At 43.3% G+C, this 24,154-nt stretch overlaps 2 protein-coding genes across 6 annotated transcripts in view; one reads left to right on the plus strand and one right to left on the minus strand.

Moving 5' to 3' along the window:
- SFMBT1 (Scm like with four mbt domains 1) overlaps window positions 1–24,154 on the plus strand; it is an 85,255-nt gene that overhangs the window by 16,492 nt on the left and 44,609 nt on the right. For all 5 annotated transcript variants that reach the window (XM_060204516.1, XM_060204514.1, XM_060204517.1 and 2 more), the window contains one exon: window positions 17,799–17,957. In XM_060204516.1, coding sequence (XP_060060499.1) covers window positions 17,930–17,957 — 28 coding nt within the window. In that variant the 5' untranslated portion in view covers window positions 17,799–17,929. The remainder of the gene's footprint in view (window positions 1–17,798; window positions 17,958–24,154) is intronic.
- Window positions 8,109–8,583, minus strand: LOC103110036 (large ribosomal subunit protein eL27-like). The gene has a single exon (XM_060202465.1). It carries the CDS (start codon window positions 8,545–8,547, stop codon window positions 8,137–8,139), a length of 411 nt encoding a protein of 136 aa, XP_060058448.1. The 5' UTR covers window positions 8,548–8,583; the 3' UTR covers window positions 8,109–8,136.

Consider the following 24,154-nt stretch of genomic DNA (forward strand, 5'->3'; position numbering starts at 1 on the left):
GTACCACGGAAACTCAGCTGGCTGACTAGCTTAGGGGTTCAGGTAATGCAGTCGAGTAAGTTTCCTGTCCTGTGCAAGGCATTTTGACATGGGTGTGGGAAAGCGCTAAGGTCTTTATACGTTACTGTTTTAGAAAAAAATATGTGAGGGTGGTCTGGGAGGTGGAGCAGTGGATAAGGCACTGGACTCTCATACATGTGGTCCTCAGTTCGATACCCAGCAGCACATATGCCAGGGTGATGTCTGGTTCTTTCTGTCTCTCCTGTCTTTCTCATGAAAAAATAAATAAATAACATATTAAAAAAAAAGAAAAAGAGATGTGAGGAGGAGAGGACAGAGACACCAGAGCAGCCGTCCACAGTCCGTGGAGGCCTCCCCATTTTGTTTGTAGTTCTCTTAGGTGATGCCCGGGATGAACCCAGGTCTCACACACCAGGGACATGCACTGTATCCACGAGTCCCCCCACCCCCCCAGTTCCCAGAAGTAGTAAACTTTGTTTTTGTCTCCGGGGTTAAACTTTGTTTTTGTCTCCGGGGTTATCGCTGGGGCTGGTGCCTGCACCATGAGTCCAACTGCTCCTGGAGGCTTTTTTTTTTTCCTTTCCATTTTTGTTGCCCTTGTTATTGAGAGAAATGGAGAGAAGAGGGGAAAACAGAGAAGGAGAGGAAGACACCTGCAGACCTGCGTGTGAAGCCACCCCCCTGCAGGTGGGGAGCCGGGGGCTCGAACTGGGATCCTTACGCCGGTCCTTGAGCTTTCTGCCATGTGCGTGTAACCCACTGAGCTACTGCCCGGTCCCCAAATAGTAAATTAAAAAATTATAATTATCTTTATTTATTTATTTACTGGTTAGAGATAGCCAGAGATCAAGTAGGAAAGGGGAGATAGGGAGAGGGACAGAGAGACACCTGCAGCACTGCTTCACCACTCGCAAAGCTTTTCCCCTGCAGGTGGGGACCAGGGGTGCATTGTAACGTGCACTCTACCAGGTGCGCCACCACCCAGTCCCAGTAGTAAAATATTTTAATATTTATTTATTCATTCATTCCCTTTTGTTGCCCTTGTTGTCTTATTGTTGTAGTTATTGTTGATGTTGTTGTTGGATAGGACAGAGAGAAATGGAGAGAGGGAGAGAGAAAGACAGACGCCTGCAGACCTGCTTCACCTCCTGTGAAGCGACTCCCCTGCAGGTGGGGAGCCGGGGGCTCGAACCGGGACCCTTATGCCGGTCCTTGCGCTTTGCGCCACGCGCGCTTAACCCGCTGCGCTACCACCCGACTCCCTAGTGGTAAATTTTTTTTGGAAGTAAGGACGGGGTGAGTGTGATCTGTAAATACTTGTATGTGTCATTGTTAGCGTAAGCATTTCTAGTAGGCTAAGCTATTTTGCTTTTTAGTGGAGCAAAGGCTCAATTTAAAGTAACTCTGAACTTTGCCTTTTCAAGCTTTTATCTTTGGTGCTGCTCGTTCCTAAAGCTCTCTAACTAAAGCAATTGCCACCATCTCTCTCGCTTTGAGCGTAGCACAGGTGTAGCATGTGATCTCTGGGGACTTGCAGGCCCACACTGGGGACTGGAGCAGCAGCAGTCAGGATGGTGGCTGTCGGGCAGACTGTCAGTCACGACCGTGCCGTGCAGCTTGGCGAAAATCCCGGTGTATCCGAGACGGGATTCAAACCTTTTACTTGGTACCGTCTGTTGATCTTTTACTTTTTCTTTTAACTGCTGAGGGAGGTTGCCATGCTGAATGCTTGTATCTGAGTCATTTGCGATTTCGACGGATGACTCTGTGTTTCGCCACTCTTCCGTTTCCCATACAGATTACGCTTTAGCAGCTTCTCCCTTTTTTTTTTTTTTTTTTAAACCAGAGCACTTCTCAGCTCTGGCTTATAATGCTGTACACAGAGATTGAACCTGGGACTTTGGAGCCTCAGGCATGAAAGTCTCTTTGTATAACCATCATGCTATTAACCTCACCCTAACTTTTTAATTAATTAATTAATTAGTTTGTTTATTTATTTTTGCCTCCAGGGTTATTGCTGGGGCCCGGTGCCTGCACCATGAATCCACTGCTCCTGGAGGCCATCTTTTCCCCTTTGTTAGACCCTGGTTATTTTTTTTATCGTTGTTGTGGTTATTATTATCATTGTTATTTGATGTCGTTGTTGGATAGGACAGAGAGAAATGGAGAGAGGAGGGGAAGACAGAGAGGGGGAGAGAAAGATAGACACCTGCAGTCCTGCTTCACCGCCTGGGAAGCGACTCCCCTGCAGGTGGGGAACCAGGGGCTCGAACCAGGATCCTTCCGCCGGTCCTTGCGCCTTGCGCCACCTGCGCTTAACCCGCTGTGCTACCGCCTGACCCCCAACTTTTTATTTTTTAAAAAATTGAATACAAGTGGGCCTGGTGGTGGCACGCCTGTTTAAGCTCACACATGAAAGTACACCAAGACTTGGGTTCATGCCTCCAGTCCCCACCTGCAGTGGTGAGGCTTCACAAGTGGTGAAGTGCAGGTGTCTCTCTGTCTCTCCTTCTGTATCTCCCCCTCCGCTCTCCATGCTCAAAATCCTTGGCTGGAGCCCTAACGCTACCTGGAAGCATAGCAACTCCATAGATGGTAGAACCGTGCGCCGACGTCTCTCCCCTTCTCTCTATTCGGAATAGAGTGAAAAAATTGTCCCCGGAGCAGTGGAATCATACATGCATGAAGCCCTGGTGCCTAACATAAAATAAGTCTTTTTTATGGGAAAGGAGGTTTTTGAGTAAATGAAGTGTCTTTTTATGACAACTGACTTTTGTGTGTGCGTGCGTGCGTGCGTGCGTGCGTGTATTTATGATCCCACTAGGATGTGAGCTCCTTGATGGCAGGATTTTTTTTGCTTCATGGTACAGTTGGGACTGGGCATATGCATAATTTCAATGCTCCAGACCACTTTTTTTTTTTTTTTTTTCTTAGCTACAAGGACACATAGAGAGAGGCAGGTGGGACACCATAGCGCCAAAGAATGGAGTCCCATTCTCCTGCTGCCATAGCACTTCATGTGATCCTGGGGCTCGAATTTGAGTTGCATGCACGGTAGTGCAGGCACCTTACTTGGTGAGCCATCTCTTCAGCCCAGGAGAATTTTTGTCTGTGTTGTTTGCTACTGTATCACCTGTGTCTTCAATGCCTAAACCAGAGTCTGACCTACAGTAGGTGTTCAATAAAACTTTATTGAGTGAATGACTTTTGTGACATAGCTCTCTACCTTCATGCTAGTCAGGAGACCATTCCAGGTGCTTCATTCAAAGGGGTGAGAGCTCTGTGAAAGGGCTATGCGCCAGGTCCTGGAACATGATGGCGGAGGAGGACCTAGAGGGGCTTAGCTTATCATGCGGGACTGAGAAATGTTACACATGTACAAGTTACTGTATTTTACTGTCAGCTGTAAACCATTAATCCCCTCAATAAAGAAAAAAAAAAGGGGTATAAAAAGACCCGAAGAAGCAGAAGGAGGGAAAGTGTTATTGCCCTAAGCCCTTGACTGCCATCTCCCACCCTTGCTGATGGTGCTCTCTGCCTCCGGTTGCTGCTAAGAGCCTAATTGAGACACAGTTGACAAGGAATCTAGGAATCTAGATTTTAGGCCCGAGAGTCTAGATGGTAGGTGTGGGGATAAGTATGACTGTCAACTGGAACAGGCATCATTTATTTAATTCACGTGCAGAGATTAACTTAGGTTGCTAAGTTTAAGCTACATTGAGTACTTCGGGCTGTGATGCCAAATTCATAACACAGGGTAAGACCCTAGATCATGAGTGAAACATTGGAAAGCTGAGAATTAAATTCCGGCTTACCCTAGTCACTCCATGTGTTGAGCCACAAAACTGAGCTCGGCCTCTAGAAATGGAACCTGACAGGAAGCCTCTCTTTGCTGCGGCTGTTACCTCTTAGTGTCATCAAGTGCTTGTTTCCTTGAGTTCAGTAAATCTGTGTTCAGGCCCAGTTGTGTCTCAGATTAGATGTCTGCCATCCAAAGGATCCTACTGACCTTTTCTTTCTTTCTTTTTTAATTAAAAATTTTTTTAAATTTACTTATTCCATTTTGTTGCCCTTGTTGTTTTATTGTTGTAGTTATTATTGTTGTCATTGTTGTTGGATAGGACCGAGAGAAATGGAGAGAGGAGGGGAAGACACAGGGGGAGAGAAAGACAGACACCTGCAGACCTGCTTCACCGCCTGTGAAGCGACTCCCCTGCAGGTGGGGAGCCGGGGGGGGCTCGAACCAGGATCCTTACTCCGGTCCTTGCACTTTGTACCACGTGCGCTTAACCCACTGTGCTACCGCCCGACTTCCACTTCCCCTTTTCTAAGATTAATCCTATCGCAGAAAAAGTTTTAAATTTATTTATAAAATGGAAATATTGATAAGACTGTAAGATAAGAGGGGTACGTGGTCCGGGAGGTGGCACAGCGATGGAGCTCTGGACTCTCAAGCATGAGGTCCTGAGTTCAATCCCCGGCAGCACATGTACCAAAGTGATATCTGGTTCTTTCTCCTCCTATCTTTATCATTGATAAATAAATAAAATCTTAAAAAAAAAAGATTAGAGGGGTACAATTCACACAATTCCCACCACCAGAGCTCCATATCCCATCCCCTCCCTTGAAAGCTTCCCCTTTCTTTATCCCTCTGGGAATATGGGGGGGGGGTCACTTCACAAGAGGGAAGCAGGTCTGCAAGTGTCTTTCTCCCCCCCCCCTCACTGTCATCCCCTCTTCTCTCGATTTCTCTCTGTCCTGTCCCAACAACAACAATAATAACAAGGGCAACAAAATGGGAAAAAATGGCCTCCAGGAGCAGTGGATTCACAGTGCAGGCACCAAGCCCCAGCAATAACCCTGGAGGCAAAAAAAAAAGCTGCCAAAATGTGGGGGCCGGCCAGTGGTGTACCCAACTGGGCCACTTCCGTGGGCAAGGACCAGGGTTTGAGTCCCTACTCCCCACCTGCAAGGGGAATGCTTCACAAGCAGTGAAACAGGTCTGCAGGTATCTTTCTTTCTCCCTCTGTAGCTCCTGCTCCTCTCTCAAATAAAATAGAAAAGGAAAAAGAAGAACAAACACTGCCAGAATGTTTTTAAAGTGGCTATAGGACTTTACACTGGCAGTAACTTTAGGAGAGAGCTGCAGTGTCTCTGTATCTTATGTGGGCACGTGTTCTCTTGGTCATCTTTCATTTTAGCTTTTTAATTTGGTGTGTAATGATAGTTAATTTGTGTTTTAATTTGCATTTCCCTAATGCCTAATGAATTGAGTATCTTTTCATGTGCTTAATTTGCTGTTCATATAGCTTTTGTGTTGAAGTGACTGCTCTCTTCATCATTTAAAAATGCTGAATTGTTTATTGAATTTTCAGAGTTTGTTATACAAATCTTCCACTGATATATGTTTTGTAAATATTTTTTTGACAGTTTGTGACTTGTGTTTTTCCCCCCTCTCTTTAACAAATAAATACATATTTTTTTTGCCTACAGGCTTATCTCTGGGGCTTATCTCTGGGGCTTATCTCTGGGGCTTGGTGCCTACACTACAAATGCACTGTTCCTGGAGGCCATTTTTCCCATTTTTGTTGGCCTTGCTGTAGTTGCTTTGTTGTCATAGCTGTTGTCGTTGTTGGATAGGACAGAGAGAAATGGAGAGAGGAGGGGAAGACAGAGGAGAGAAAAGGATAGATACCTGCAGACCTGCTTCACCGCTTGTGAAACGAGCCACGGGCTCGAACCTGGATCCTTATGCTGGCCTTTGCGCTTTGCACCATGTGTGCTTAGCCCACTGTGCTACTGCCTGACCCCCAACAAATATTTATTTATTGTAGCGAAGAAGATAGAACAGATTCAGAGCATCACTCTGACACACACAATACTAGGGACCAAACGTGGGATTTTATGCTCGGTATTTATTTATTTATTTGCCTTGAGGGTTACTGCTGGGGCTCGGTGCCTGCAGTAAGAATCCACTGCTCCTGGAGGCCATTTTCCCATTTTTGTTGTCATCATTGTTATTGTCATTGTTGTTAGATAGGACAGAGAGAAATTGAGAGAGGGGGAGAGAGAGAGACACCTACAGACCTGCTTCACTGCTTGTGAAGTGACCGCCCTGCAAGTGGGGAGCCGGGGGCTTGCTGGTCCTTGTGCTTTGGGCCATGTGTGCTTAGCCTGTTTACGCTACGCTACCGCCTGCCCACCCCCCCCCCCTTTTAAATCCTTGATCCATGTACCACCTCCTGGACCATCCTTTTTCCCCCCCCTAAGGAAAAACAAAATAATTATTTGACTGTGGCATCCACGTCTCTCTGTGATTAGTGATGGCAGGGGATAGAGCCTTCGGCCTCTAAACTGTAAGTCCACTAATGGGCAGTGGCCCCAGCCCCTTAATTTAAGGCCAGGAAGACGTTCTCTTCTCTAAGGGTCTAACTTTTTTTTTTTAAAAAATTTATATTTATATTTATTTTCCCCTTTTGCTGCCCTTGTTTTTTATTGTTGTAGTTATTATTGTTGTTATTGATGTTGTCGTTGTTGGATAGGACAGTGAGAAATGGAGAGAGGAGGGGAAGACAGAGAGGGGGAGAGAAAGACAGACACCTGCAGACCTGCTTCACCGCTTGTGAAGCGACTCCCCTGCAGGTGGGGAGCCGGGGGCTCGAACCGGGAGCCTTATGAGGGTCCTTGTGCCTGTCCTTTCGCTTCGCGCCATGTACACTTAATCCACTGCACTACCGGCGGACTCCCTAGGTCTAACATTTTTAGCTCTCACATTTAGGTGTCTGATTCATGCTGAGTTTTTATGTACAATGTGAGATAAAGTTCTAGGTCACCATGCTGATGTCGAGCCTTTTCCTTTCACTTAACTGGAGCTAGAAGTCCAACCTTGCTCACCACCACCCCCAAGACTTTTTTTAAAAAAATATTTATTTATTCCTTTTTGCCAGCCTAGTTTTTTTTTATTGTTGTAGTTATTATTGTTATTGATGTCATTGTTGTTGGATAGGACAGAGAGAAATGGAGAGAGGGGGAGAGAGAGACAGACACCTGCAGACCTGCTTCACCACCTGTGAAGCGACTCCCCTGCAGGTGGGGAGCCGGGGGCTCGAACTGGGATCCTTATGCCCGTCCTTGCGCTTTGCGCCACCTGCGCTTAACCCCCCAAGACTTTTTAATAGTTGGTGTTGTGTCTATTAAGAGACACACATTTCAGGATTTCTTTTGTGATTGTGATTGTCAAAATCTAAAGCCATTAATTTTACTAGAGATTCTATCACTATTTAACTATTTGTTAATTAGAAGGTCCTGTTTTACTGTCTGCTGTAGTTGGTGTGGTATCTTTAGTTATAAATGCAGTGGCCGCATAAACAGGTCCTTGGGGAAGTTTTTCCCAACGCACCGTCTCCTGGTTCAGTTGGCAGACAGCACTAACTATTGACACATTGAGGGCCTTTTCTGTTCTCCGTATTATTGGCTTGTGAACTGGTCTCTCTGTGGTAAACTGCATACAAGTATTCTTGTTGACTTTTTTAAAAATGAGTTTTTACGGCCAAGTCTGCAGGGGAAAGCTTTCATCAGTGATGAAGCAGGGCTAAAGGCATCTCTCAGTCTCTCTGTCTCCCCATTTCTCTTGATTTCGGCTGTCTCTATCCAATAAATAAAGATAACTAAGACAAATTTTTAATTAAAATGAGTTTAATTTCTAAAAATATATATTTTTGGATAGAGAAATTGAGATGCAAGAGAGAGAGGTAGAAGGAGAGACCTGCAGCACTGCTCCATGGCTCTAAAAGCTTCCTATCTGCATGTGGGAATGAGGGCTTCAACGCCGGTCCTTGTACTTGGCAGCATGTGTGCTGTACAGGGCTCACCACTGCCCAGCTCCCTTGGTAACTCTTAAAGTGTAGACAGACTGTAACTGTACTAACAGGTGGGGAGCCGGGGGCTCAAACCGGGATCCTTATGCCGTCCTTGCGCTTTGCACCACCTGCGCTTAACCCGCTCTGCTACCGCCCAGCCCTCCCCCCCCACTGCTCTTAAAGTGATGTCTTTACCTTTGATTACTGTCATTTTAATTATTATTTTTTTAAACTTTTAATGACTGAAACAAAATGTCTAAAATCGTAGTTTTTGGAAGAACCATCTGTTCTTGCCAGTCTTGTACCTTTCCTCAAACTTGCCTTTTGCCTCTCGACGTGCCTTGCGTTTAAGGGCAGGATCTCGGAAGACATCCTTGTTGACAACAGTTTTGTCCAAGGGGATATCCACAGAGTACCTCGTGGGCATAAGGTGATTGTAATTATAAACTCTCACGAAAGACTTGATCTTTGACCTCTTGGCGATTTTCTTCTTGCCCGTGGCGGCTGTCACTTTGCATGGATAACGGTCAGTCCCAGCCACCAGAGCACGGCTGTATGGCCGGTCTGAGGTGCCATCATCAGTGTTCTTCGCGATGACGGCTTTGCGTCCAGAGTAGCGTCCGGCCAAAACCAGCACCACCTTCCTGGGTTTCATAAACTTGCCCATTTCGACAGCGGCCACCAGGGCCTACATGTCATTTTAATTATTATGTGCCTCGAATTTAGGTTTGCGTTTATTTTTAAAGATTAGTTTATTTAGAGAGTGTGAGGTTAAGTGGTGCTTGACTACTCGGGTACATGCAGTGCTGGGGATCAAACTCAGGACCCCATGCTTGTGAGTCCAGCACCTTATCCACAGTACTAACTCTCAGGACACCTACTAGATTTATTTGTTACGATCATTCAGTTTCCTGGCCCTCCTTCAGTTTAGGGGAATTGTCATCCAGTGCTGTTTTCAGATAAGAGCCCCACTGTTTTCTCTGTTCACCTTTTGGCATCCCTGCACTGCACATGTTGTCCCTTTTGATATTGTCCCACAATTCTTATATTGTCTTCATTTGTCCTCCCTCCCTCCCTCCCTCCCTTCCTAGACTTTCTTGATAGTTTCTCCTACTCTAATCTCCAATTCACCTCTTCAGTCTTTGGTTTATTTCTTTGGTGGTGGGCTCCTCTGCCATATTTTTGAGTTTAGGTACTGTATTTATTTATTTATTTACTTATTTATTTAGAATTTGTTTATTAATGAGAAAGAGAAAGAACCAGAGATCACTCTGGTACATGTGCTGCCGGGGATTAAACTAGGGACCTCATAGTTGAGAATCCAGTGCTTTATCCCCTGCACCACCTCCTGGAACACTTTGTTTTTGGACAAACAACAGTTAAAGAATTCCTTACCACTCACTGGGCCTACAAGAAATGCTTAAAGGGACGTTTGTAAAAGGAAAATACTGAGCTTTCTCGTTCATATAGTGTGCGTCACATGACACAGCTCGGGAGTGTGAAGTCCGATGTGAGCAAACCTTTGGACAGAACTCGAGTTACAAAAGATGGTTGGGAAATGGAGGGAATAGGTTGGTCTGACAGACTCTGGTAGGGGTAGACACTTTGGTCATGGGTGTTATGTAGTAACATGTTTTCAAGAGGTGTGAGCTCCTCCTCTTCCTTCTCTATATGATAGGACAGAATTTGAGAGGAGAGGGGAGGGGAGAGAAAGGAGGAAGAGAGACACCTGCAAGTACAGGTGGGGAGTGGGGCTTGAACCCAGGTCCTTGAGCATAATAACATGTGCGTCTAGCGAGGTGCACCACCACCCGGCCCTGTGAAATTATACTTCTAAAATATACATAGTTTTGTAAACCAGAGTTTCATCAAAGATGAATATATGAATAAAAGTTCTTGTTGTTTGGGATTTACAGTTGTTAGTAAGGTTTTTGTTTAGAGAAATGTGGACTTTTTAATCCCTCTTATGTGATGATTTAGATATTCTTAAAAAAAAAATAAAACTGGCGTGGTATCAGATTTTCAGAGTTGACATACATTTCCATAATTGTTTTAGACTTTTAGCACTCTTTTAAATTAAAAGGTGGTTGTGGACATATTGAAAACTGAGACGAATTATTTCCAAATAGATGACAGAACTACTCCCAGTCAGTTTTATTCAGCCCACTAAAATTGCATACTTACTCCTGTCAGGCACAGTACTCAGAGAGAATGGCCAGGCTCTGAGGAGCAGGTAGGCCTGCCTCTCTTTCTTTCACACCCTGGCCCCTACCTCTCCCCATTCCCGTGTGTGTGTTTGTGTGTGGTGTGTGTGTGCGTGTGTGTGTGTGTTTGTTTGTTCTAAAGATCCTGCACAATACTTTGACAATTTTAAAGATGGAGAGTTGAATTATGGGATGGGGGTAGATAGCATAACGGTTATGCCTGAGGCTCCAGAGTCCCAGATTCAATCCTCTGTACAATCATAAACCAGAGCCAAGCAGTGTTCTGGTAGACAGAGGGGGGGGGAGAGGGAGAGGGAGAGGGAGAGGGAGAGGGAGAGGGAGAGGGAGAGAGAGAGAGAGAGAGAGAGAGAGGAGGGAATTGAACTATGCATGAGAATGTATATATTTTTCCCCTTCATGTTGTAAGGTGTTTATTCTTCTGAAAGGTATGAATTGATTGGTGATTTTCTTTATGTAACCATAGTACCATTCACCTGTCGCTGTTGGTGATTCTAGGGGTTCAACCTAGAACTTTTTAATTCTTTTCTTTCTTCTTTTTTTTTTATTTTTAAAAATTTATTTATAAAATGGAAACACTGACAAGACCATAGGATAAGAGGGGTACAATTCCCACCACCAGAGCTCCGTATCCCACTCCCTCCCCTGATAGCTTTCCATTCTTTAACCTGTGGGAGTATGGACCCAGGATCATTATGGGGTGCAGAAGGTGGAAGGTCTGGTTTCTGTCATTGCTTCCTGCTGAACATGGGTGTTGACAGGTTGATCCATACTCCCAGCCTGTCTCTCTCCCTAGTGGGATGGGGCTCTGGGGAGGTGGGGCTCCAGGACACATTGGTGGGATCATCTGTTCAGGGAAGTCAGGTTGACATCATGGTTGCATCTGGAACCTGATGATTAAAAAAAGTTAAGATGCAAAGCAGAACAAATAGTTGATTAACCATGAATCTAAAGGCTGGAATATTGCAGATGAAGATTTGGGGTCTCTGTTTTGGAAAGAACTAGTAGGCCTATTTTAGGTCTATTCCAAGGGGCCCAGGACTTTACTAGTTTTTGCCTGAGTCTGACATCTGATATGCAGGTGAACCCAGGTTATTGTCTGGGGAGATGATGTCATGGCTGGAAAAAGGGCTAGAAAGCTGGATTGGGGAAGAGAGTAGCTTCCAAATATGGGAAAGATGTATAAATATTGTTGACTGTAAACCCCATCGATTTGACCTGGGCCCATATTCAGCATAGGAGCCTGTGTAACGTCTACATCCCTGTAGGTCCGAACTTGCATTCTGTGGTCATGAGTAGAAACATTTCGAGTTGCACGACTTTCAGGACCCATCTTCTTCAGGTGGGAGGTAGAGTATGTTATGCAACCCCCCTTCGGAGAATGGAACATTCTCTACCGTTGTTGATTCACATTGACGGTAAGGTCCTATGGGGCCCCCAAAGGGGTCCATTATGTTGTTCCTGATGGAGATAACCAGTGATAACGGAGAGAGGCATCTGTTCGAGGTCTAGGCTCATCGTGTCTATGTGGGAATCCCAGGACTCCCCGATTAGGGCCCCAGGTGATGGAGTGGCCTGGCAGTGACTAAAGAGTCATCGTTAAAGTCTGCCAGTCTCTCATCCTTATTCAGCTTCTGCAGTCCTTACTTTGATAAGGTTAGCTTTGGAGTGACTGAGGGGAGTGTAATAGGAATTCGGTGAGGAGGGTGTCTAAGTCTAAGTAGATACTATTTCATTAGGAACTTTATGGCGTCTTTTTAGGTCTCTCTACTTGCTTGTTTCATTTATTGCCTCACTGCACACTCTCGTGCACTTTTGCTTTAAGGTATGTATATATTTGCCCTAATTTACGGCTACATGTGAACATCTGCCCTATCTCACGGGGCCTGGTCTATACCTAGTTTTTGAGGCTTTGTTAGAAAGTGGATCACCCAAAATGGAATTAAGGAGTCCTATGAGAAAGGAAAGGTCTCACCCAAGTGATGATGCTGAAGGATTGACATTCCACGCCTGACATCTCTGGACACATTCTGAAGTGGTGCTCATTGCGTTGATTAGGTTGGGATCAGCAGATGCAGTATCAGTTGGTATGAATTGAGAGAAGCATGCAGGAAAGTGAGCCCCACCCTAGAGGTTCCAGGACTGGGGGGGAATATAGGCTCTATAGAGGAAGCCGGAGGTTCCTGCTGTCTTAGGGTTTAGCAAGGCAATGGATAGTTATTGCTATAATCAAATTATTTGGCAATTGGGTTGACTTTGAAAACCCCATTGTTAGGATTTGCTGTATCATACACGACCTCACCATAATTTGTCCTTTGATGTTACATATATATCTATTTTATAAAGTAATGCCGCTGTTGCTTCTGCTCTCCTGGTCTAAGCTTTTAGGAGAGTCAGCATTTCAAAGACTCAGCCTATGGTCTGTGCATTAAAAAGTTTGAGACATTCAATCAAATTTTCCCCTCTCATATGAATTAAATAGTGATTTATATAACTACAAGTTAATAGGAGTGTACATAAACACCATTCCCACCACCAAAAGACTGTGTCCATCCCCTCACTCCAGTGAAGCCGATCATCTGTCCTCACTCTCAGCCCAGAGATTTTTACTTAGGTGCCCTACTCCAAACTCAGTCAGAACCTGCTTTGAGTTTCCCTTTCTGTTCTTCTTTCTCAACTTCTGTTTATGAGTGGGATCATCCCATACTCATCTTTGTCTTTCTGACTCACTTAACATAATTCCTCCTAGCTCCATCCAAGATGGGTCAGAGAAGGTAGGTTCATTGTTCTTAACAGCTGCTGTAGTATTCCATTGTGTAAATATCCCACAGCTTTCTCAGCCACTCATTTGTTGTTGGGCACCTGGCTTGCTTCCAGGTTTTAGCTATACCAGTTGTGCTGCTGTGGACATAGGTGTACACAGATCTTTTTGGCTGGGTGTTGAACCTAGAACTTCTTACAGCAGGTCCTATGTGCTCCCTGTTGGCGCAGTTGTCTTTTCTGGAAAGGCAAAGCTCACACTTAGAAATCTAGAAATTCAAAAACCACAAGCTAGGCTTAATGAAGTATGTATAGTGTTGATTTTAATGATGTGCTTCTGAAACTTATATAATGCAATGCAGCATTACATCAATTACAGCAATTGATACAAACAGAACAGCTCACACAATTGCAAACCAAACTGAAACCCACTTAGATTAGCTGAGAATCAGCTCCTTTCCTTTCTCTGACTTGGTGATCTCATGAAGTTCTCATTTCTACAGCTGGAACCTCAGTATGCTTACTAAAAGTCTGCTGCCGCCCAGATTCCAGGGCTGATACCCATCGATATAGAAACAGTTTTATCTGTTTGTCTGTTTCATTTTCATGAGAGATCCAGAACTGAGACAGAGGGAGAGAGGGATTCCAGAGCACTGCTCAGCTCTTGCGTTTGGTGCTGCTAGAGATTGAACCTCAGGCATGCTAGTCTGATGCACTGCCTCTGCACCAAATCCTCTGCTTCTGCGGGTGGGGTAGAGGGAGAGAGAAGTGAGAGACACCTGCACCACTGCTCCATCACCTGTGAAGCTTCCCATCTGTGGGTGGGAACCTGGGTCCTTTTGCATGGCACAGTGTGTGTCTCTCTGGCCCAGGCTTCCCCCGCTCTCTCCCCCTTCCTGTCTTCCAAGTTCATAAACTTTATACTTCAATCCGCGACATCCCGCAAATGAACAGAAACCAGCTGGTGATTTTCTTCTCTCTCTTTCTTTCTTTCTTTCTTTCTTTCTTTCTTTCTTTCTTTATTTCTTTCTTTCTTTTCTTCTTCTTCTTTTTCCTCTTCCTCTTCCTCTTCCTCTTCTTCTCTCTTTCTCTTTTTAAAAGATTTATTTGCTAGAGCAGAGAGAAGCTGGAGATGGGAGGGGGCGATAGATGGAAAGAGACAGAGAGATACCTGCAGCCCTGCTTCACTTGTGAAGCTTTCCCCCTGCAGATAGGGACCAGGGGCTTGAACCCAGGTCCCTGCACACTGTAATGTGTGCGCTTAGCCAAGTGCACCGCCACCTGCCCCCCCCCCCCAATCTGGTGATTTTCTTTCACCTTCTTAGTTGCTAAACACAAATCACCTTCAGCTCTGTCCATTTTGTGTAGGAGAAATTTTTTTGTGTGTCAGTTGTAATGGCTAGCAGATTGACTTTATCAGGTCAGATTTATTTTTTTATCCCGTTAGCCTATAGCTGGGTTACAAAAACAGCAACAAACATCTTAATGAAACAGTGGAAGATTTCTTCTTCTTATAATCAAGTTATATTGACATTTAACATATAGGAGCTACATTTAAATGAGCCAGTGAGAGAGAGCATGTAGAAAGAAGGTCAGGGAGCGATTGACGTGTAGAAAGTGAAAGGCCAGCAGACATCCACAGCGACTGGAGAACAAAGACTCTGGTGTCTCCACGCTAGCATTCGCCGTCAGGAGCGGCTGGCGTTGCTAGGGCTGCAGCTATTGAGTTTTGGGATAAGGATGCAAGAAGCTCAAACATTTTAATAGGGCTTTCCCTTTCATCTGCCCGGTGAATACTTACTGAGTCAAAGTATTTTCTTGTGGGAGTCGGGCTGTAGTGCAGCAGGTTAAGCGCAGGTGGCGCAAAGCGCAAGGACCAGTGTAAGGATCCTGGTTTGAGCCCCCGGCTCCCTACCTGCAGGGGAGTCGCTTTACAGGCGGTGAAGCAGGTCTGCAGGTGTCTGTCTTTCTCTTCCCCTCTCTGTCTTCCCCTCCCCTCTCCATTTCTCTCTGTCCTATCCAATAACAATGACATCAATGGTGATTACAACAATAACTACAACAATAAAACAGCAAGGGCAACAAAAGGGAATAAATAAATAATTTTAAAAATTTTAAATAAAAAAAAAGTATTTTCTTGTAACCAGCGTGCATACTGGATGCGTGTAGAGCTACACTGAGGTCCAGATCATCTTCCTAAATGCTTGAAAGGTTCTTGAAGGCAGACATGGTGGATCACTTGGCCGAGGAACTAAGCCACAGAAATCACTCTCGTGTAATTTTTGTTTCCCCATTTAATACTCTTACTCAGTGTTTGTCCTTAGCCTTGCACATAGTACTATGTGTGAGCGGTTCAAGGCCCCGGAGCGCGCCCCACTTGTAGGGTGGATGCTTCATGAGTGGTGAAGTAGGTGTACAGGTATCTTTCTTTGTTCCTCTCTAACTTCCCCTCCTTCTCTCAACTTCTCTCTTGTCTTATCCAATTAAAAAAAAGGAAAAATGTCCACTGGGAGCAGTGAGTATGTAGTGCCAGCACCAAGCTCCAGCGATAACCCTGGTAGTGGAAAAAAATATCGTTTAGTTGATACTTTTAGGTTCTACATAGTATTCTAGGTAAATGGAGTGGAGAACTAGATGAAGGGTGTATGTCCTGATTCTTAGTTATTATATAAGACAGAGCATTGAAAGTTAGCTCTCTGTCTGTCCCCACTTCCGGACCAGCTCTGTCCTTGCCCAGAGGAAGTCATTAGAAATGGAATTTTCCAATCTTGAGAAGAAAGAACAGAACTGGAGGCATCACACTCCCAGATCTCAAATTGTATTATAGGGCCATTGTCATCAAAACTGCTTGGTACTGGAACATGAATAGACACACTGACCAGTGGAATAGAATTGAGAGCCCAGAAGTAAGTCCCCACACCTATGGACATCTAATCTTTGACAAAGGTGCCCAGACTATTAAATGGGGAAAGCAGAGTTTCTTCAATAAATGGTGTTGGAAAAAATGGGTTGAAACATGCAGAAGAATGAAACTGAACCACTGTATTTCACTAAATACAAAAGTAAATTCCAAGTGGATGAAGGACTTGGATGTTAGACCACAAACTATCAGATACTTAGAGGAAAATATTGGCAGAACTGTTTTCCGCATAAATTTTAAAGACATCTTCAATGAAACGAATCTAATTACAAAGAAGACTAAGGCAAGTATAAACCTATGGGACTACATCAAATTCAAAAGCTTCTGCACAGCTAAAGAAACGACTACCCAAAGCAAGAGACCCCTCACAGAATGGGAGAAGATCTTTACATGCCATACATCAGACAAGAATGTAATAACCAACATATCTAAAGAGCTTGCCAAACTCAGCAACAAGACAACAAATAACCCCATCCAAAAATGGGGGGAGGACTTGGACAGAATATTCACCACAGAAGAGATCCAAAAGGCCGAGAAACACATGAAAAAATACTCCAAGTCTCTGATTGTCAGAGAAATACAAATAAAGACAACAATAAGATAACCACTTCACTCCTGTGAGAATGTCATACATCAGAAAAGGCAACAGCAGCAAATGAGAGGTTGTGGAGAGGTTGTGGGGTCAAAGAACCCTCCTACACTGCTGGTGGGAATGTCAATTGGTCCAACCTCTGTGGAGAACAGTCTGGAGAACTCTCAGAAGGTTAGAATTGGACCTACTCTATGATCTGGCAATTCCTTTCCTGGGGATAGATCTTAAGGAACCCAACATACCCATCTAAAAAGATCTGTGTACACATATGTTCTTAGCAGCACAATTTGTAATAGCCAAAACCTGGAAGCAACCCAGGTGTCCAACAACAGATGAGTGGCTGAGTAAGTTGTGGTATATATACACAATGGAATACTACTCAGCTATAAAAAAATGGTGAATTCACCGTGTTCAGCCAATCTTGGATGGACCTTGAAAAAATCATGTTGGGAGTCGGGCAGTAGCACAGCGGTTTAAGTGCAGGTGGCACAAAGCGCAAGGACTCATGTAAGGATCCCGGTTCAAACCCCTGGCTCCCCACCTGCAGGGGGAGTCGCTTCACAAGCAGTAAAGCAGGTCTGCAGGTGTCTCTTTCTCTCCCCCTCTCTGTCTTCCCCTCCTCTCTCCATTTCTCTCTGTCCAATCCAACAACGATGACATCAATAACAACAATAGCTACAACAATAAAACAACAAGGGCAGCAAAAGGGAATAAATAAATATTTCATAAAAAAAAATTCATGTTAAGTGAAAGAAGTCAGAAACAGAAGGATGAATATGGGATGATCCCACTCTCAGGCAGAAGCTGCAAAACAAGATCAGAAAACACAAGTAGAACCTGAAATGGAATTGGCGTATTGCACCAAAGTAAAAGACTCTGGGGTGGGTGGTTGGGGAGAATACAGGTCCATGAAGGATGATAAATGACATAGTGTGGGTTGTATTAATAAATGGGAAACTGGGGAATGTTATGCATGAACAAACTATTGTATTTACTGTTGAATGTAAAACATTAATTCCCCAATAAAGTAATAATAATAATAATAAAAAAAGAACCTGAACTGGAATTGGCGTATTTCACCAAAGTAGTGGGTGGGTGGGGAGAATACAGGTCCAAAAAGGATGACAGAGGACCCTAGTGGGGGTTGTATTGTTATATGGAAAACTGAGAAATGTTGTGTGTGTACAAACTATTGTATTTACTGTCAAATGTAAAACATTAATCCCCCAATAAATTAAAAAAAAAAAAAAAGAGAGACAGAGTTTTCTTGATGAGGGATCTTGCTAAGTGCTCTAGTCTGAAAGTTAGTGATTTTTATACATGTTCGCGGCAGCAGACACACAAAATTAGAGAACTTGTTTTCCTCTATTCTGCCAGGTTTTATTTTATTTTGATTAATTAATTAATTGATTTTATTTTTTCAGCACTTTCATCTGGACCTTTCCTGCCTGCTGAACAGATGCTTGAGGCCTGCAGGTAGTCTCCAGACGGCAACGCACCTGCGGCACCATCCTTCCTGCCGGCTGCGGCTGCTAGGAGCCCATGCGCTGGAACAATGAACGGGGAACAGCAGCCTGATGCAGGTATCTGTTTTGCTGAGCAGAATTCATTCTTCAGAATGGAATTATTATTTAAAAATTTTTTCTTAGTGATTTCATAATGATCACACGTTGTGATATAAGAGGAGTACAGTTCCACACAATTCCCAGCACCAGACCTCCGTATCCCATCCCCTTCATTGGAAGCTTCCCTATTCTTTGTCCTTCTGGGAGCATGGACCCAGGCTCATTATGGGGTGCAGAAGGTGGGAGGTCTGGCTTCTGTCATTGCTTCCCCACTGGACATGGGCGTTGGCAGATGGATCCATACTCCCAGCCTGTCTCTCTCTTTACTTAGTGGGGCGGGGCTCTGGGGAGGTGGGGTTCCAGGACACTTTGGTGGGATCATCCGTCCAGGGAAGTCAGGTTGGCGTCATGGTAGCATCTGGAACCTGGTGGCTGAAAAGCATTAGGATATAAAGCAGAGGGAGTCGGGCGGTAGAGCAGCTGGTTAAGCGCAGGTGGCGCAAAGCGCAAGGACCAGCGTAAGGATCCTGGTTCGAGCCCCCGGCTCCCCACCTGCAGGGGAGTCACTTCACAGGTGGTGAAGCAGGTCTGCAGGTATCTATCTTTCTGTCCTCCTCTCTGTCTTCCCCATCTCTCTCCATTTCTCTCTGTCCTATCCAACAATGACATCAATAATAACTACAACAATGAAACAACGAGGGCAACAAAAGGGAATAAATAAATAAATAAATATAAAATTTTTTTTTAAAAAGATATAATGCAGAACAAATTGTTAAATAATCAGGAGCCTAAAGGTAAGAATATAGCAGGTGGGATCTGGAGTTTTCATGTTGTAAGAAGCTAGTAGGTCTATTTTAGGTTTATTCCAAGCGGCCTATGTGACTTTACTAATTTTTGCCTGGGTCCAACAGCTAACATGCAAGTGAGCTAAAAGAATTGTTTGAGAAGATGGTTTCAGAGTTGGGACGAGAACTAGAAAGCTGGATCAGGGCAGAGAGTAGCTCCCAAATATGGGAAACATATATAAATACTATTAAGTGTAAACCCCATCCATATGACCTAGGGCCCATATCTATTCATATTTATCAAGGAGCCTCTGCATCCTTGTCGATCCAAGCTCGCATTCCATGGTCTTAGCTAGGGACACAGAATGGAATTAAATGACTCCCATGTGTTATATTGTCTAACGGGAAGTCTTGACGCTGTAAGTTGTATTTCTCTGCACTTGGCAAGAGAACCTGGTACTTCGTAATAATTATTGAAAAAGTAAATAACTTTTATAGACAGCTTTTAAAATTAAAATTTTAATTCTGAATTACTTTGTAATAGTCATGCATTCATAAGAAGTTGTGTGCACTAAACATGTAGGTGTTAACTAACAGGTCCTATGTATTCTTCAGCTGGTTCCTACCATTAACTCTAGCTCAGATAACTGCAGTATTACCTAAAAGCCAGGAAAATGCCAAGCACAAGTCGCGTGTAGTTCTGTATCATTTTGTTACACATAGAGTTCTGTAACTACCACTTAGCACCTCCATCAAGACAGAGAGCGATTACATTTCCACAAGGCGCTCCTTTGTGCTGCCCCTTCACACTCACCCCTACCCAGGTCTCTCTCCCACCCTTCCCAGCCAGAGTGGTTCCCAGGCAACCATTAGTCTAATTCAGCTCTGTAGTTTTCAAGGATGTTATGTCATACTTGAAATGTTAAAAAATGTTATTTAAATAGAATCACACCATATGTGACTTTGAACAGTTTTTTCCCCCACTCACTTTAATACTGGGATTCTTCCAGATTCTCATGTCTCCCAATAGTTTGTTCCCTCTTATTGCTGAATAGTATTCTATATTTGTCCTCTAGTATGCTTCATCGGTTAATTCATCTGTTGCAGTACATTTCTGTTGCTTAAGGTGTTTGACTGTTACGAAGCTATTAATAAGTTCTCATTTTTTCTGGGACAGCTTTCCAGGAATAAAATTGCTAGATCATAAAGAAACTGTCAAAGTACTTTACAGAGTAGCAGTATCATTTTATCTTCTTAACAACATTGTATGAGAGGATGGGGCTTTTTTTTTTTTTCCTTCTTTTTTAAACTTCTTCACTGCCATTTAATATTGCCACTTTTTTTTTTTTTTTTAATTTATGTTATTCTAAAAGATCTGTGGAGCTAGCTCATGGTCTTAGTTCGTATTCCCAAATGATTCATGTTCTATATTCTGTGTTTAATTATTTCCTTTGCTATAGTGTCGTGTGTGTGTGTGTGTGCCCATGGGACACTGATATAAGGGGGAACATGTATAATCCACACGTCACACATGGAAAGCGTGTTTAGTGCTCTGCCACTGAGCTCCAGCCCCCAGCCTCAGTACAGTGTCTTGGTCTGTAGCCTAGTAGTTAGTATTTGTTTTTAAGATAAGCTTGAATTTAATTTTGAGGTAGCTTTAGTGTTTTTTAATATATATTAGTGTTGAGGATTTTTCAAAACAACTTTGGCCTGCTTTCCTTTCTTCCCTCCCCCCTTTCCTTCCTTCCTTCCTTTCTTCTCCTCCTCCTGCTCCTCCTCCTTCTTCATCTCCTTCTCCTCCTCCTCCTCCTCCTCCTCCTCCTCCTCCTCCTCCTCCTCCTTTTTACCAGCACACCGCTCAGCTTAGGCTTATGGTATTTCTGAGGACTGAACCTGGAACTTAGCCTCAGACATGAAAGTCTTTTGCAGAACCATTATGCTGTCTCACCAGCCCTGGGTTATTTTTCTGAATTATTTCTTGAGGTCAAATTCCCATGTTATAAAATTCAACTTCTTAGAGTACACAATTTACAAAGTGCACAAGTATTTACAAGTTGTGTGTCCATCCCTACTATATAATTCAAGAATATTTTCACCTTGTCTACGCCCCCCCCCCAAAAAAAAAAGAAAGAAAAGAAAAAGAAAAACCATTAGTCTTCATCATTGCACCATTTAGCCTCTAGCAACCATGAATTTACTTTCTGTCTCTGGATTTATCTGTTCCTGCTTCTTTTGATTAATGCTTTGCATAGTATATCTTTATTATCATAGTATATCTTTATTATCCAGAAAGGCTATAAGCCTTTCTGGATATTTGAAATAAGTGTATTTATTTATTTGTCATTCAGCTGCTCCAGACTGCTTTTCTTCCTACTCCTATAAGAACTACAGGTCTCTCTCTCTCTCTCTCTCTCTCTCTGATGGATTGGTTGATTGGGACACAGAATTTGAGAGGGGAGGGAGGAGGAGAGGTAAAGAGACACCTGCAGCATGCTTCACCACTTGTGATGCTTCCAGAAGCAGGTGGAGTTGGGGGCTTGAACCCAGGTCCTTTGGCATGGAAATGTGTGCTCAGCCAGGTACGCCACCACCCAGCCCCTCCAGGTTGACTTTGTATCTTTCTTTTTTTTTTTTTTTAATTTCTTTATTGGGGTATTAATGTTTTACATTCAACAGTAAACACAATAGTTTGTACATGCATAACATTCCCGAGTTTCCCATATAACAATACAAGCCCCACCAGGTCCTCTGTCATCCTTCTTGGACCTGTATTCTCCCCACCTACTTTGGTGAAATATGCCAATTCCAGTTCAGGTTCTACTTGTGTTTTCTTTTCTGATCTTGTTTTTCAACTTCTGTCTGAGAGCGAGACCATCCTATATTCATCCTTCTGTTTCTGACTGATTTCACTTAACATGAATTTTTCAAGGTCCATCCAAGATCGGCTGAAAATGGTGAAGTCACCATTTTTTACAGCTGAGTAGTATTCCATTGTGTATATATACCACAACTCGCTCAGCCACTCATCTGTTGTTGGACACCTGGGTTGCTCCCAGGTTTTGGCTATTACAAATTGTGCTGCCAAGAACATATGTGTACACAGATCTTTTTAGATGGGTATGTTGTGTTCCTTAGGATATAGCCCCAGGAGAGGAATTGCAGGATCATAGGGTAGGTCCATGTCTAGCCAATTGACATTCCCACCAGCAGTGCAGGAGGGTTCCTTTGACCCCACAACCTCTCCAGCATTTGCTGCTGTTACCTTTTCTGATGTGTGACATTCTCACGGGAGTGAAGTGGTTATCTCATTGTTGTCTTTATTTGTATTTCTCTGACAATCAGAGACTTGGAGTATTTTTTCATGTGTTTCTTGGCCTTTTGGATCTCTTCTGTGGTGAATATTCTGTCCATGTCCTCCCCCCATTTTTTTAAAATAATTTATTTCTTTATTGGGGAATTAATGCTTTACATTCAACGGTAAATACAATAGTTTGTACATGCATAACATTCCCCAGATTCCCATTTAACAATACAACCCCCACTATGTCATTCATCATCTTTCATGGACCTATATTCTCCCCACCCACCCACCCACCCCAGAGTCTTTTATTTTGGTGCAATACTCCAATTCCATTTCAGGTTCGACTTGTGTTTTCTTTTCTAATCTTGTTTTTCAACTTCTGTCTGAGAGTGAGATCATCCTATATTCATCCTTCTGTTTCTGACTGATTTCACTTAACATGAATTTTTCAAGGTCCATCCAAGATCGGCTGAAAACGGTGAAGTCACCATTTTTTACAGCTGAGTAGTATTCCATTGTGTATATAGACCACAACTTGCTCAGCCACTCATCTGTTGTTGGACACCTGGGTTGCTCCCAGGTTTTGGCTATTACAAATTGTGCTGCCAAGAACATATGTGTACACAGATCTTTTTAGATGGGTATGTTGTGTTCCTTAGGATATATCCCCAGGAGAGGAATTGCAGGATCATAGGGTAGGTCCATGTCTAGCCTTCTGAGAGTTCTCCAGACTGTTCTCCACAGAGGTTGGACCAATTTTCATTCCCACCAGCAGTGCAGGAGGGTTCCTTTGACCCCACAACCTCTCCAGCATTTGCTGCTGTTACCTTTTCTGATGTGTGACATTCTCACAGGAGTGAAGTGGTTATCTCATTGTTGTCTTTATTTGCATTTCTCTGACAATCAGAGACTTGGAGTATTTTTTCATGTGTTTCTTGGCCTTTTGGACCTCTTCTGTGGTGAATATTCTGTCCATGTCCTCCCCCCATTTTTGGATGGGGTTATTTGTTGTCTTGTTGTTGAGTCTGGCAAGCTCTTTATATATGTTGGTTATTAAACTCTTATCTGATGTATGGCATGTAAAGATCTTCTCCCATTCTGTGAGGGGTCTCTTGCTTTGGGTAGTCGTTTCTTTAGCTGTGCAGAAGCTTTTGAATTTGATGTAGTCCCATAGGTTTATACTTGCCTTAGTCTTCTTTGTAATTGGATTCGTTTCATTGAAGATGTCTTTAAAATTTATGCGGAAAACAGTTCTGCCAATATTTTCCTCTAAGTATCTGATAGTTTGTGGTCTAACATCCAAGTCCTTCATCCACTTGGAATTTACTTTTGTATTTAGTGAAATACAGTGGTTCAGTTTCATTCTTCTGCATGTTTCAACCCATTTTTTCCAACACCATTTATTGAAGAGACTCTGCTTTCCCCATTTAGTGGTCTGGGCCCCTTTGTCAAAGATTAGATGTCCATAGGTGTGGGGGCTCACTTCTGGGCTCTCAGTTCTATTCCACTGGTCAGTGTCTATTCATGTTCCAGTACCAAGCAGTTTTGATGACATTGACTCTATAATACAGTTTGAGATCTGGGAGTGTGATGCCTCCGGTTCTGTTCTTTTTTCTCAAGATTGTTTTGGCAATTCTAGGTCTTTTCTGGTTCCAAATAAACATTTGTAGCATTTGTTCTCTTCTCCTAAAAAATGTGCTTGAAATTTTGATGGGGATTGCATTAAATTTGTAGATGGGTCTGGGTAGTATATTCATTTTGATGATGTTAATTCTTCCAACCCATGAACATGGAATATCTTTCCACTTCTTTGTGTCTTTTTCAGTTTCCTTGAGTAGTGACTCATAATTTTCAGTATACAAGTCTTTCACTTCTTTGGTTAGGTTTACTCCTAAATATTTTATTGTTTTTGTTGCTATAGTAAAAGGAATTGATTTCTGGATTTCAATTTCTTCTAGCTTAGTGTTTGCATAGAGGAATGCCACTGACTTTTGAATGTTAATTTTATAGCCTGACACCTTACTGTATTGCCTGATGATTTCCAAAAGCTTCTTGCTGGATTCCTTAGGTTTTTCTATATCTACTATCATGTCATATGCAAGTAGGAAGAGTTTGACTTCTCTTCCAAT

Source organism: Erinaceus europaeus, chromosome 12, assembly GCF_950295315.1.
Source record: "Erinaceus europaeus chromosome 12, mEriEur2.1, whole genome shotgun sequence".
Classification (NCBI taxonomy): domain Eukaryota; kingdom Metazoa; phylum Chordata; class Mammalia; order Eulipotyphla; family Erinaceidae; genus Erinaceus; species Erinaceus europaeus.

What these genes read in the sequence shown, in the direction of transcription:
- LOC103110036 (XM_060202465.1), bottom strand. Translation starts at nt 8,547, where the DNA reads ATGGGCAAGTTTATGAAACCCAGGAAGGTGGTGCTGGTTTTGGCCGGA.